The following is a 14,970-nucleotide window of genomic DNA, read 5'->3' on the forward strand; positions in this document are numbered from 1 at the left end:
GAGGAGGAGGAGGAGGAAGAAGAAGAAGGAAGAAGAAGAGAAGGAGAAAGGAAAAGAAAAGAAATAGGGAGCGTGTTTGTCCTCAGGCCTGCCCATCTGACTTCAGTCCCCAGAATCCACGTGGTGGAAAGAGAGTTGCCCTTGAGCTCCACTCAGGTGTGCCTTGGCAAGAACATTTAGTTGAATGGGGTGGCATGGGGGTAAGATGGTCCAGTTTATAAAGGCACTTGCACCAAGCCTGATAAATGAATTTGATCCCTGAAGCCAGTACAGTACAAGAGAACTGTACAGTACAAGTCTCAAAAGTTGTCTTCTGGTCTCCATGCTATGGCACATGTATACTCGCATGTGAACACGCACATAAGTAAATGTTTTAGTGTTTGTTGCTTTCTTCCTTTTCTTTCTAAGAATGGTGTGCTAAGAATATTACTCACTTAACCTAGTATGTTCAACACTCAACAACAACAACCAAAGAACTAACCTTTGGCTTTTCTATAATGGCTCCCTCCAGACTGATTGCCTTTTCTCCTGGACCTTGCTCTCCCTGAACATAAGGTTTACTGGCCTTATTCATCTGAATTCTAACCATGAGATAGGCTCCTGTGGGCTCCTCTTTCACAGCTATTCTGTATTTGGGTAGACAGTCAGAAGAAGGTGTGGAAAGCCCTGCAAGAGGATCTTATTGGTGTCTCTGATCTTTCTCTTAGGTGGCTGAGATCACAGGTGTTGTGGAAACTGCCAAAGTTTACCAGCTGGGCGGCACCAGAACAAACAAAGGGCTCCAGCTACGGTAAGATGCTTCAGAGCCAGGCATGATGACACCCTTGTAATCCTAGCACTCCAGTGATGAAAGCAGGAGGATCACTGCAAGTTCAAGGCCAGCCTGATATGTATGGGGAACTCCAGGCCACCTAGAGTTGCCTAAGAAGATATGTCCTTCCTCATCTTCCTCTTCCCCCTCTCCCTGTCTTTTTGAGATAAGGTCTTTCTATATAACCCAAACTGGTCACAAACTCATAATCTTGCCTCAGCCTTCAAAGGTTTGGGATAACTGGTTTGTGCTGTCATGCCCAGTTCTGAGAGGTCATTCTATGGCAGCATTAGCTTCCTTTTTGGACAGGTCCTGCCTCTTGGCAATTATATTGCCTCCAATATAATGTTCATAACAGTAAGCACTATGTATGGTCTCCATAAGGCACATAGAGAAAAGCTTGGATCTAAAGAGTTACTCTTTCCCATAAGGGACAAGGCTATAGTGTGTTAGGATATACAGAAGGACAATAATCAGACCCTTGAGACCCTGATACCAGAGCCAGCATGAATTTCCTATGAGGATAACCAGGAGACTTGCTTCTTTTTGATCCTGGCTCTCTTCATGAGCTTCTCCTTTTACAAGAGTGGTCAGAGAGTACTGATCTTGCAGGTTGTCTTCCGTCACATGCACTTGGAATTGTAAACACACACACACGTACGAATAAGCTTAATAGTTTTGTTTTAATAAGAGCAGGCTGAGGGGCTGGAGAGATGGCTCAGATTTTGAGTACTTACTGCTTTTTTAGAGGCCCTGGGTTCACCCTCCAGCACCCACATGGTGGCTTATGACTACCTATAACTCCATTTCTAGCCTCCCTGGACATACAGTGGATATTTATGGGCAATGTCGATTAAAAAAAATTTTTTTTTTCTAAAGAAGAAATCAAAAAGAGCCTGTTGGGCTAGTGTTCAGAGATAGCTCTTAAGAGTATGGTTACTGAGTCACCAAATTTTGCCAAGGCACTGCTCAGCAGAAACACTGTTCTTCTGTTCACTCTGGGAACTAAGCAGAGTGTATTCACACTGATAGGCTCTGTAGGGTTTTATAGTAAGCAGGCTTCTGAAGCCCACACCAGGCCCCCTAGGCTTTCACTGTGAGTTTTGTAAACTCAATCCTGGATGCCCATTGAAACAACCTCTGGGAGGTTGGTTCTGTGTCTGGTTCTTACTCCCAGGAATTTGGGCTTAATAGACCTAGTTGGTGCTTTAGCATTACAGTTTTAATGTCTCCTTGGTAATTCAGAGGGTAGCCAGTATTAAGACACACACAGACATAGATAATATATACAGTCAGGTATGGTTGCTTAGCTGGTTACAGTCAACATGCACATTCTTGGAGATGCTGTCTCTCTTTTATGTAGGCATGGCAATGACCAGCGAGTGTTCCGCCTAGAGTTTGTGTCCAACCAAGAATTCACTGAAAGTGAATTCATGAAGTGGAAAGAAGCGGTAAGCAGCTAGAATGGTGAGAAGTTGTTTATAAACATTTTCTTTCCTAAATCCCTTACTGATAGCTTTTTTCTTATATTTTGGTCCAGATGTTTTCTGCTGGCATGCAGTTGCCCACACTAGATGAAATCAATAAAAAGGAATTATCTATTAAGGAAGCTCTCAATTATAAATTCAATGATCAGGACATTGAGGAGGTAAGAAGCCCGAATCTCAGAAGCTGGCTGTTCTTTAAGATCCAGTTGGAAAAGGTCAGACTTGTCATTTTCTGCAATCTGAGAAATTGAAGGGATTATTACTCTCTTGTTATGGATACCTTATCAAGCCTTTCTCTATACAGTGTCATCTACAGTGAGAGTACATAGACTCAAGTCTATTAGGATGTGTATTCCCCTAGGCTCGGTCCTTCTAGAACTTTCTTTCTCTAAAACATTTTGGTACAATTCTTGGATCTCTGTTCTCTTGGACAGTGGCTAGCCTTACAATTCCATGCCTTTGTGCTGCTGCTGTTTGGGGGAGCATGCTTCTTCAGATTGTCCCAGAGTCTCCATGACCCCAGAAGCAGCATGGTGTCCCTTGGAAGGAATTTGATCACCCTCTGAGGTGTGACACTGCTACAGGACAAGCGGTCCCCTTTAACTAGCAGGTTATCTCCAAAATGGTCTCACTTAGCCTGTCTACAAACGTAATGTGGGGATACCTCAGTGCTGGTGTCTCTTCTCTGGTACAGATTGTAAAGGAGAAAGAAAGGTTCAGAAAAGCTCCACCAAACTATGCTATGAAGAAGACTCAGCTGCTCAAGGAAAAGGTAAGGACTTATGCTCAAGCCCCTTTGCCTGTCTTGTTAAGATGGAGAATTCACACTCATCTGTCCATCTTCTGTTGCGGACTAAAGTGATGGTAGGACTGGGCAAGCAGCCTAGGCTCTGTGAGAAGCAAAACAGGATATTCTGGAGAACCCAGGCAGCTTTCCTTCCTGGAAATGCAATCAACCTTGTTTTCCTGTCTTCCTGGGTTTTCTATGCCTTTGTTTTGTTTGTATTGTGAACTTCACTATAATGGGTTGTTTTCCATTCCATCCACCAGGATAGGCTAGAGGTAGCTATGGAAGTTCAGTTATATGGGCCTATATTCTTAAAGGTTAATGTTGCATCATTATCATGTGGGGCCCTGAGCTAGGTAACTAATGGGAAGGTAGGTGTTCCTACAGGATGAAAAAAGATGCCTTGTCTTTGTAAAGTACTTTTTTTTCACTATTTCTACACATTTCCTATCATTGGTTTATTACATGAGGTTCCTTACCTGTGCTGTACGAGATATTTAATAGAGAATCAGTAACAGGCGTGTCTCTGTGGGCAGGCCATGGCTGAGGACCTGGGAGATCAGGACAAAGCCAAACAAATCCAAGACCAGCTAAATGAGCTAGAGGAGCGGGCAGAGGCCCTGGACCGCCAGCGGACCAAGAACATATCTGCTATCAGGTGCGTTACTGATCCTGTTTTGGTAAGGACCCTGACATTAAATGTTACACAGACCCCATGGATCTCTGGGGTGCAGAAGTTCCATCCTGTCCTCCCCTCTCACAGCCCACTGACTGACCCCCTCTTGCCTTATAGCTACATCAACCAGCGGAATCGGGAGTGGAACATTGTGGAGTCTGAGAAGGCTCTGGTGGTGAGTTTTAAACTTCACATGGATTACTAAAAAAAAGTTGAGTTAAAACAGGGAGTTCTAGCATGATGACACACACTTATAATGCCAGCACTTGGGACATGGCAGTAGGAGTTCAAGGCCAGCCGCAGCTGCACTGCTGTTAAATTAAGGCCAGTGGGATGCCTTAGCAGATAGCAGTGTTTACTGTGCAAGCTTGGTACCCTGAATTCAAGCCCTAGAACCCATAGAGGTGGAGGGAGAGAACCAACTCAAAAAAACTGTCCTTTGACCTGCACACATACATCATGGCAGGCATGCACCTCCCCAGATAACAAACTAAGTTAAAAATAAAATCTTTTTTTGTATGCTATCCATGTCTGTTTTAAATTATTGAAATGACATGTACTCTCAGCATGGTGCGCTCTCTACCTCAAGTCTGCTTGCAGCATTTGTAACTGTGATACAGAATAACAGTCTCCTGGCTTGTTTGTCTTACATTCACTTTTATAATTGTCGTACCTGTATCTGTTTTATTGGGGTACAGGGGTGTGTTAGGTGGTTGCTTCTGTATCTATTCTGTTAGGGGATATTTGTTCTGCCAATATCTGTTTGGGATTGGGTGTTGTGCTCTGTGTCTATTTTGATAGAGGGGGTTAGGTTCTTGCTCCTCTAGCTATTGGGGGGTGCTATTCCTATGTCTAGTTTGTTAGGGGAGGTTCCATTGTTACTCTTGTATCTGTTTTGTTAAGGGGAGTTTTGATTCTTGTTCTTTTACTTATTCTGTAGCGGGTGGGGGTTGGTTGTTGGCCCAGAGTCTATTCTTTTGAGGTTGGTTTTTGTTCTTGTTCTGCAGAGCTCAGCCCTGAACCCAGGTCTTATGTGTGCTTGGCAAGTGCTTTATCACTGAAAAGAACAGACAGCTTTTGAATATTTTCCTAGCTCCTTGCAAAATGTTATTTATATGTAAGCTTATGACAAACAAGAAGGTGGGGAGGAGATCTAATGCATGCTTTCTGTTTTAGGCTGAAAGTCACAACATGAGAAACCAGCAGATGGACCCCTTCACCAGGCGGCAGTGCAAACCCACCATTGTCTCTAATGTGAGTGCCTGAAGAGGACCTAGATTCTAGGACATAAAATGAATTCCATCAGGAAATTAATAAAGAAGTTAAAAATAATGTTTTTCTAGCTGGGATTTGTGTGCCTCAAGCTTGGGTGTGGATTCTTTCCTTTTTATCTTTCTATAGGGCATACAGGTAGTAAAAACCTAGGAGTTAATGCTCTGTACCAGAATATATCTCAGTACAACAGATTATTAGCATAAGATGAGTATCCCTGATCCACAGTGCTTGGGGCTAGAAGCATTCCAGAGCTTAGGTATTTTTAGACTTAGAAATACTTGCAATATCTATTGAGATATTTCGGGAATGAGACTCAGGTCTACAGAAGAGATGTATACGTGAGGGTGACTTTTAATCATACCTTTAGTACCTGGCTTGGACAGTACATAAAATCAGATGTGGAGTTTTCCACTCATAGCACCATGATGGCGCACAAATTTTTAGATTTCGAAGGTTTTGGACTTTCATATTAGAGTGCACAGCCTGTATATGTTGTTTAGCATTGGGACCTAGCTGGGATGTTTTAAATGTTTTAATTGTGTTTTTCTTTTTTGTTGTTGTTGTTTCTGTTTTTTGTTTTTGTTTTGTTTTTCGAGACAGGGTTTCTCTGTGTAGCCCTGGCTGTCCTGGAACTCACTCTGTAGACCAGGCTGGTCTCGAACTCAGGGATCCACCTGCCTCTGCCTCCCAAGTGCTGGGATTAAAGGCGTGCACCACCACTGCCCGGCTTAATTGTGCTTTTCTATTGACTTGACCTGCTAATGGATGCCCTGTAGTACTTATGATGTTAGTGGGAGTAAATGGGGAAGAATCTGACATGGGACTCTGAATGTTAAGTAGTCTTTAAAATAATTGATGATTTTTCTCTTCCAGTCCAGGGACCCAGCTGTTCAGGCTGCCATTCTGGCTCAGCTAAATGCAAAATACGGTTCTGGAGTATTACCAGATGCTCCAAAGGAAATGAGCAAGGCAAGTATAGTACCTAAGGTTTTGGAGCTAGATTGCAGGCTAGGACCTCAGCAGGCCACCTTGCCTTTTATAGGCCTGATGTTTGTACATGCAGGGATACAGGACGTGCTCCTGGTCCTTTCCTCACTTATTTAAGTTGTTATTAAAGTTTATTTAAGTTATTTAAGAGTGTAATCGCTGGTACTGAATTGTGATCCATCCTAAAGTACTTCTTAATGAGACCTTGACTGTGTCCTCAGGTCCCACTGCATTCTGGACTTCTGTGGCAGGTTTTTTCATGTAGAAAAGTGTGTGGCCTGTGTCCCTTACAGGCTATTGGAAGGAACCATTAACAAGTAAGAGTCAGACGGTTGTAACAGTGAAAGCAAAAATGGTAATCCAGGAGAGGCTCGTTTGTTGCTTCTTTGTTTCTTGATTTTGTTTTTCTGTTCCCTGAACAGTCTTACTATGTGTCCGTGGCTGGGGTTGCACTTGCAGGACCCTCCTGTCTGCCTCCTCAGTACTCGGGATGTGAAGAAACAGTTAGTAAAAGTTCAAGTTTGGAGGCCAACCTGAGTTACATAAAACCTGGGGGTGGGGGCCGCAGTTGGTAGGGTGCTCACTTACTACAGTGTGCCCAGCATTACTCGAAACTGGGGGTTTGGGGGGCAGCTCATGCCCATAATGCTTCACTCAGGAGGTGAAGGCTGATGCTGAAAAACCTCAGATGTTTCCTTGGCTAATCCATGAATGCCTCAAAACCTTGGGTCAGAAGGGGGACTGTTATCCTAAGCCCACTCTTTCAACTCATGCCATAGACAGGTTTTCCTTTTCCTGTTTGCTTTGAAGACTAGAAAGACTCCAGGAGAGAAGGCTTCTTTATCCATGACCGCTCCTGGTCTCTGAAAAGGGCCTTAGAGTTGGAAAAGGTATACCTGGCAAGCTCAAGGCACTGAGTTCCACCCACAAGGACCACACATTTTATTTTTATTTTTAATTAAAAACTAAAATTGTGTGTGTGTGTGTGTGTTATATTTGTTTGTTTTTAGAAAAAAAGTGTCAAGGAGCCAAGGAGGTGGGAGGCTAGGGAGATGGCTCAGTGTGAAAATTCTTCCCTAACATGAGTTATTGGGAATCAAGACTTGAGTTTGATCCCCAAAACCTGTGTAAAAATGCCTAGCATAGCTGGGCATAGTGACATGCCTTTAATCCCAGCACTCAGGAGGCAGAGAGGCAGTTGGATCTCTGTTGAGTTCCAGGCCAGCCTGGTCTACAAAGAGAGCTCTACGATAGTCAGAGCTACACAGAGAAACCCTATCTTGAAAAAACAATGCTTAACCATAGTAGCTTACATCTGTGATTACAGTGCTGAAGAGGCAGAGGAGGATTCCTGGGCAGCTAGCCTAGACTAATTGATGAGCTCAAGGCCAATAAGAGATCCTGTCTGAAAGGAGATAAGTAGTTTTTCCGAAGATTACACACCTAAGGTCATTGTGTGGAAAAGGTGGGGGCTTATTATGAAACTCACATGATTTTGAGAGAGACCTTTGACCATCAGTGGCTACTGTTTCTTGAAGACTATTTGCATTTTATTTATTTTATGTTATGTGTAATTATGTTTTGACTGCATTTATGTATATCTACCCCATGATGTACTTGATGTCCTGGGAAGTCTAAAGAAGGTTTCTGATTCCCTGGAACTGGAATTACGGATGGTTGTGAACCATCATGTGGATGCTAGGAACTGAATTCAGGTCCTCTGAAAGTGCTCTTAACCACTGAGTCATCCTCCAGCTCTTGGGTTTATGTCTTATGTTTGTTTCTTTGTCTCATTGTAGGGACAAGGAAAGGATAAAGATTTGAATTCTAAGTCAGCCAGTGACCTCTCAGAAGACTTGTTCAAAGTACATGATTTTGATGTGAAGATTGACTTACAGGTTCCAAGCTCAGGTGTGTGTGTGTTGGGGCTCAGAGGGAGGGCCCTAAGGACCAGATAGATTTGTGAATCTCTCAGCTTGGAGTCTTGATTATGGAGAAGGGGATGAAGGGGTCCCTGCTTCACTATGATCCATAGAGCCAAAGTCAGATAGGCCACAGGTCAGTCTTGAAAAAGAGCGGGCTTCAGTCAATAAGGCTTCCTGAAGAAATGAAGCCAGAATCAGAAGTTCTGTACAGGTCTTTAGTTTGCCTGTTTGTTCTTTCCCAGAGTCAAAAGCTTTGGCCATCACCTCCAAGGCCCCACCAGCCAAGGACGGAGCTCCAAGGAGATCTCTGAACTTAGAAGACTACAAAAAACGACGGGGGCTTATCTGAGCACTTCCAGCCTGCTGCTTCCAACCCCGCATGCCCCGCCATCGTCCCACCTTTCCTCTTTTCCTCTGATTTGCCCTCTTTGGGCTGGAGCAGCAGTGGAACTGGAAAGAGACTCTAAACTGCCAGTCATTGTAATATAAACCATTTGCTGTATAGACCTTCCTTGTCTGTACCATCTCCCAGCAACCTCAGGCTCTATCTACCCAATGTGGATCTGGGTTGGTTGGGGCTTCTTTCATGTCTTTAGGTTTTCGTTTGCCCTCCCCACCTGCTTTTGGTTTTTAACTAGCACAGTTCGGCCACTCTTCACATTCAGTATTACCATGGAGCTGGGGTTCTTGCTAGAACCCCTGGTGGCAGTAGTGGCAGCACTCGAGTCTCCTCTTCAGGCTGCCTTGGGCCAGGCCATTGAACATTTGGCACCTAACCCTTGCAGAGAGTCAGACTGGGTGGCTGCCATCCCCTTCCCTCTCACCTTTCTCCTCTTCCTGTGTCCGTGGAAGAGGGATTTTCAAAACCAGTTTAGTTTCCAAAAGTGTACATTTATGGGGAGGGAGGGGGCCTAATTTGAGTGAGTGAGTGAGTGTGTGTGTGTGTGTGTGTGTGTGTGTGTGTGTGTGTGTATTTTTTATCATTTTTTAAAATGCAGTACTCTTTGTATCAGTCTGTCATGGGTCTATAGCTGTTTCAGATTTTTTTGAGCTGTACTTGAGCATCTGAAACTGCAAGAAAGAAACTGATTAAATGTGATTCTTCTTACTAAACAGGCCTGACTGCTATAGCTGTGTGACTTCCCTCCCTCTACCTTAGCACTGCCCTACCCCACAGGAAACTCCCCTCTCACCCCCTTGTCCCATAGGCTATGTTCTGGCAGGTGGGCAGGAAGCTCATGACAGGTCCCAGGGAGGGCAGCCAAAGGCTCTCGCTCCTTCCACAGGCAGCTGTAGCTTCTTGACTGAATGTAGCACATCTCGTCCCCACCCACTGTTCCTATCTCTTCCTAGTGACTCTGATGTTTGGCAAGAATAACATTTTGTTCTGTTTTTCAAGAAATAATTCAACATGAATGTGGAAAGCAAACAAAAAGGTGTAAGTTGCAAATGCTACCAGCATGTGCAGTGGTGTGTGTGTGTGCCCGTTGTGTGTCTGTGTGTGTGCATATATATGTGGTGAGCATATATATATTGTGCAGCTAGGGCGAAGCCAGCAAAGAGGTGTGTATGTTGTTATGAGATGTTTGAAAAGAAATAAGCTGACTGCTTGATAATCATTCTCAGGTGTAAAGCTCCAACTGTAAATAAAAGTGGCATTTAACAAATTTTTCCAGAACAAAGTACAGCTGATGATATCCAGCAAGCAGTAAGCGAAAGAGACAGCTGAGAGCCACTGGTCTCCACAGTGCTGAGTGAGGAATCGAGCTCTGCTCTGCACTTCACTAACTTTGTATAAGGAAGGGATGATGGGAAATCATGGAATTAAGTAGTATTTAAACAAGAAATGGACGTAATAGCTCTTCTGATTGAGTAAAGCCTCAGTGTTGCTTTATCTTAGTTTACATTTTTACTTTTTAAAAAGCAACAGATGGTTTTAAAGGAGTATTGTGACTGTAGAATTGGGAAATGAGACCCATGCCCCAACTTTGTTGTAGCTGTGGCAGAGCTGGGCAAAGGAACGGTAATGGGCTCGCTGCACCACACATCCTTGAAGAGTCCATTGACCCTTCTGAAGCTCTTTATAGACTTGCGAAAATGGGGACTCACAGACTGTCGAACGCCGCCTGCACTCTAGCAGAGTCCTGGAGCTGCTGGGACCTCTCCTATCATGTCACTTGGACTTTTTTTCCTTCTTGTTTAAAGGACATAAAATCATAGAATCCATATAATCTGTGGCGTCATCCTGACCCACATGTAGATCTGTATCTAATAATTATTTGGATTTGGACACGTGTCAGTGACATTATGGCTGTGTAATAAAATTTTTATTAAAAATGTCACACACTGTAGCCCCTTTACCACTCCCCTCTGCAGCTGCTGAGATGCCAAAGCACGGGGCAGAGAGAAAAGCCCACCAAAGAAGAACAAAAGTTAACCCAGCAACTGACCTGCCTGTCTGCTGATGCCAGCCAACATTCAGGATCTATCTGCAGTCTCAGCTGTGGCGGAACCTCTGAGCCAAGATCTCAGCCACTCATGAGACATTAGCTTTGTTCCACCAACTGGGTTCCTGGTGGGTCATAGTTTTTCTTCTGCTGGTGAATAGCCTCAGTGGCCCCTCCATCACCCCAACTTCACTTCACTGTTGAAGGGCATAACACCCAAGGCTGTTTTCTACCCTTCAGTTCTGAGAAGTAAGAGTCAGTGTCCATATGCCTAGCTCATGCTGTCTGTAGATCTGTTGTCCGTCTGGTTTCTGACAGGGACAGAGAAAATCTGTTTTTGTTATTTTTCTGTGAAGTCCTGACTTGTCACTCAATCTGTAAATATATTTGTAAATAAACTCGATGGCATTTTAACAAGGGATCAGATTTGGTCCAAAGCTTGCATCTTGAGTGGCACCCATAAAAAAGTCCCCAAGAACTTCTCTGCCTGACCCCACACTAGGTTCTACATCCCCAGAATGAAAATGGCTGTCTTCAACCCTTAAGCAACATCCTCATGATGGTAGTTCCCTGACCCAGCGTGAGCTCCAACATGAGCAAGTATATATGCCTAATGCGCTTCTTAACCTTAGTGAGAACCTCGTCCTAACAGCTTTCTCATGACCCAGGCACAGTTCTTTTGCCTGCCATGTATGGAGCAGGAAAGCTAGGGATTGAGTCTAGCTGATTTCCTGCAATCCTGCCCTACACAGATAAGACCTGTGAGGGCTCCCAACAATGCTAAGGCTGCATCATACTTCTTTACCTGTGTTGGCTAAGCAGCAAAAAAGAACTTCAGTCATCCTCTGTGGAGATGGTAAAAGCCAGTGCAGGGCTGCCTGGTGTTGACAAGGTAGGACCTACAAGCACATCAAACTTGTTACCACTTACTGCTTGACCATTGGGTGCAGAGAGCCCTTTAAAGCAGAGAATGAGTTGACAAGCCACTTAGTTGTTAGTATCTGGTTGCTGTGGAGCAGCCACTTGCACATCAAGTAACAACGGAGAGAAGGGGAAAGATGGTCAACTTTGTATCAGCTTCTCTCAGGAGAGGAGACTGTTCATTGAATGGCCTAAGAACTCTTAACAAGCCAGAAAGCCATAAACCCAGCTCAAGATGGTTTTTTTTTTTTTTTTTTTTTTTTTTTGCATGATCACAAAGACCAAAGGCTGACACTGTGTTTCCTTGGGCTGTACTTCGAGCTACAAGGAGCAACATTAATTACTAAAAGGTCCACTGTAGCTATGAGGCTGCTCTAGGCCTGCCCCCGTCCTTGTGGGTGAAACTGAATGCAGTTTCTTTGCCTGAGGTAATACCCGTCCATTGGAGCACAGGCACATCTAGGAACTTCAGCATGCTCCGCGTCTAAGATAGCCAAGGGCCGAGCCGGCACTTGGTACTCATCTCCTATCACTACCTCTTAATCCCTAGGGATAGCCCATGTCTCTGTGACACAGTACCTCATCTTTTAAATGAATAATGAGCTAGACATGATAGCCCATGTCTTTAATCCCAGCACAACCACCAAAACAGCTGTAACTAAATTGGCAGTTTGCCTGGCGTTCACATGACTCGACGCAATCCCCATCAGCACATGACTGCAATGCCAACAGTAAGGAGGTGGAGGCTGGACAGACAAAAATTCAAGGTCATTGTCTTCAGCTACATAGCCAGTCTGGTTTGGGGAATCTTCTGGAGGCCTCACTCCCCTTCTTTGTCATTACCTCTGGCCTTCCAATATACACTACCATCCCATAAACTACCAAGAGTATTGGAGTCAAGCCAGAAAAGTAGAATCTCATCAAACTTCAGTTCTTCCCATAACTATATCAAAGCCCTGTCCAAAAGTACGAGTTTCTCTTAAACAGTGGTGTTGGGAACTCAACCCTATCCAGGCAGCACTTACCTGATCGCTGATAAACGAAGAAAGGAGGGGAAAGGATCAAGCCGTATCCTTGATGAAGCAGACAGGCCCAGGCTTTCTGATCCCAAACACTTCGCATGCACAGCGGAAGGGACTGTCGAGCGGCATTAAAAGCCCAGGCTTCCGGTCTGTTGGATTCTAGAAACGCGGCTGCGAAGGGTGGAGCTGGCCCGTTGGTGATAAGCGCAGGTGTGTCCTAAGGGATCTGATGGGTCCCGTGTCTTGGCAGCCCAAGTAGGAGCACAACTGGAGGGTGAGCAACAACTGGAATGGATCGGCTCCGAAGCCCGTGAGCGCTTGCATGTGTGTGACGTGTTCCTCCTTCCCTCAAGCTTGAGGTATCCCTGGTCTTAAGGGAGTTGAGGTCTTGACACTAGCCAGTATGTCCTAAACTCATCTGCAATGGACGCTAGCCTCTAGGACACTGGGACAATGGCAGCTTTCCAAGATTCCTGCTTCTGATGTTCTGTGTACTCTGTCACCAGGTCATACCTGCCAGAACTGGGTTTTAGTTGAGAGCCGCATCTCCTACTCTTTCACTGGGAGATACAGGGAAATTTCCTAGTCAGCACTTACTGTAGGCAGACTCAGCACATCACTAGCATACATGGACTGGATTTGAGCAGCCTCAGTTTCATACTCTAGAGTCCCTGACTGCAGGCCCTCTGGGAGGTCATCACCTCCAAGTCTCTGGCCACTACAAAAGGCCCTACAGTTCCCTGTTATCAAGAGACTCATAGGAACACAGGCTCCTTGAGGAACAGCAAACCTTGGTTCTGAAGTGTGTCAGGACAGACTGCTGTAACACCACATACACAGGCGTGATGATACATTTTTTAGACAAGAGTGATAGATTATAGAAGGTCAGCCCTGCTATCATTTTGGCTATTCCAGAACACTGCCACAAAGGCTAAGCTATCAGTATGTGGCGGATTGCTAGAGAAGAGAAGAAACCCAGAGCTGAGACTTGTCAGAGGTTAGAACTGTCAAGGAAGACACCCTGTACATTTCCTCTTCCAGAAGGACTGCTCTTCCCCACCCTACAATTGAGGTTAGGTCTAGGTCAGTCCTCTTTCTATAATGCCCTGGGCAGAGCCAAACATCAGAGTGACCATTTGAGAATGTTCAAAATAGGTAAAGAAACTGAGAGACCAAGGCTCACAGTGCTCCCCTGAGGACCCATTGCAAACAGTGAAGGAAGCTCTGTGGTGTCCTACAGTGCTCCCCTGAGGACCCACTGCAAACAGTGAAGGAAGCCCTGTAGTGTCCTATGGTCAGTTTTCTGGATGGTGCCTTTGTGGTTTTCCTCTATAAAAATGTGATCAGGGTCTGGTGAAGGGGCTGGAGGCGCCATGTCAGACCTGGAAGGTGGCAAAAAGAAGCCCCTGAAACAGCCCAAGAAGCAGGTCAAGGAGATGGACGAGGAAGATAAAGCTTTCAAGCAGAAACAAAAGGAGGAACAGAAAAAACTAGAGGAGCTAAAAGCCAAGGCTGCGGGGAAGGGCCCCCTGGCCACAGGTGGAATTAAGAAATCTGGCAAGAAGTAAGGTGTTCCTCACATCGGAGGTGACAATGACCCTCCTCCTCCATCCCTATGTAAACATCTGGATTCCCTGCCATAACATCTTTGTCACTACAGCTAGAATGAAGTGTTATCCTGTAACCTGTCAAACATCTGGATTCCCTGCCATAACATCTTTGCCACCTAGTAGCTAGAATGAAGTGCTATCCTGGAGCCTGTTGTTGTACATTGTAATAAACTTTTGTAAAAAAAAAAAAAAAAAAACAATGAATAAAGTGAACAATGCAATGAAAAAAAATGTGAAATAATGATCACCTCCAGTAATAGAGCCATTTGCTCTTATATTCCTTCGCATCCAGCTCAATGTCTGGTTTACTGCAACTACTCAGTAGGCATTTGCTCAGTGAGTCAAGGGATTCCCACAGAACTCTGGAGTCTTATGTTCAGCACGGCTCTTAGAAAGACCAAGCTCCCTAAGGCATGTGTTACTAGAATGAAATTTTGTACTAATCCCACCAGAGGAAAATGATACCCTAATCCCTCCCCCCCAACACTGAGTCAGTTCCACAGAGGAGGACCTGGAGTCTCAGAGTAAGGAGTCCCTCATTCAAGAGTGCATGCTTTCCTGTCCACCCCCCTGTTTGTTTTACAGAGCTTTAGAGGAGCTGGAGAGATGGCTGAGCAATGAGAGTCATCTAACAGAGGACATAGGTTTGATCCCCAGCACCCACATGGCAACTCACAACTATCAGTAACTTCAATCCCAATGGATCCGACACCCGTTTCTGGCCTCTGTGAACACTGGGTATTCCCACATGGTACACAGATATGCAGGCTAAAGACCCATATACAAAAAATAAAGGTTTTTGGGTTTTATTTTATTTTGTTTTTTAAAGTTAAAGACACTTTAGAAACTGCACAGGACCAGATAGACGTGGGGGTAGTGAGCAGTAATTTTGCTTCAGCACCTGGAGTGGAGGCAGAGGATAGAGATAAATTGGGCGCGTGTGCACACACACACATGCACACACTCACACACACCCCTCACTTTGCTCATACAATTTCCAGGCCTCCCCTTTTCCCATATTT

General features: G+C 44.8%; 1 protein-coding gene and 1 pseudogene across 2 annotated transcripts in view; both read left to right on the forward strand.

Moving 5' to 3' along the window:
• Rtf1 (RTF1 homolog, Paf1/RNA polymerase II complex component) overlaps positions 1 to 10,814 on the forward strand; it is a 57,902-nt gene extending 47,088 nt beyond the window's left edge. Inside the window, exons 9-18 of the mRNA XM_028767080.1 lie at positions 708 to 790; positions 2,175 to 2,262; positions 2,352 to 2,459; positions 2,993 to 3,070; positions 3,622 to 3,743; positions 3,879 to 3,936; positions 4,938 to 5,015; positions 5,910 to 6,005; positions 7,823 to 7,934; positions 8,191 to 10,814. Of these exons, the coding sequence (XP_028622913.1) occupies positions 708 to 790; positions 2,175 to 2,262; positions 2,352 to 2,459; positions 2,993 to 3,070; positions 3,622 to 3,743; positions 3,879 to 3,936; positions 4,938 to 5,015; positions 5,910 to 6,005; positions 7,823 to 7,934; positions 8,191 to 8,297 (930 nt within the window). The 3' untranslated portion in view covers positions 8,298 to 10,814. The remainder of the gene's footprint in view (positions 1 to 707; positions 791 to 2,174; positions 2,263 to 2,351; positions 2,460 to 2,992; positions 3,071 to 3,621; positions 3,744 to 3,878; positions 3,937 to 4,937; positions 5,016 to 5,909; positions 6,006 to 7,822; positions 7,935 to 8,190) is intronic.
• A 2,874-nt stretch (positions 10,815 to 13,688) lies between these two features.
• Positions 13,689 to 13,982, forward strand: LOC114620708 (annotated as a pseudogene). Its single transcript, XR_003711346.1, has one exon. The product of XR_003711346.1 is annotated as a translation machinery-associated protein 7 pseudogene (transcript).
• Positions 13,983 to 14,970: the final 988 nt, after the last annotated feature.

Source organism: Grammomys surdaster, unplaced genomic scaffold, assembly GCF_004785775.1.
Source record: "Grammomys surdaster isolate TR1022 unplaced genomic scaffold, NIH_TR_1.0 170, whole genome shotgun sequence".
NCBI classification, from domain to species: Eukaryota; Metazoa; Chordata; class Mammalia; order Rodentia; family Muridae; genus Grammomys; species Grammomys surdaster.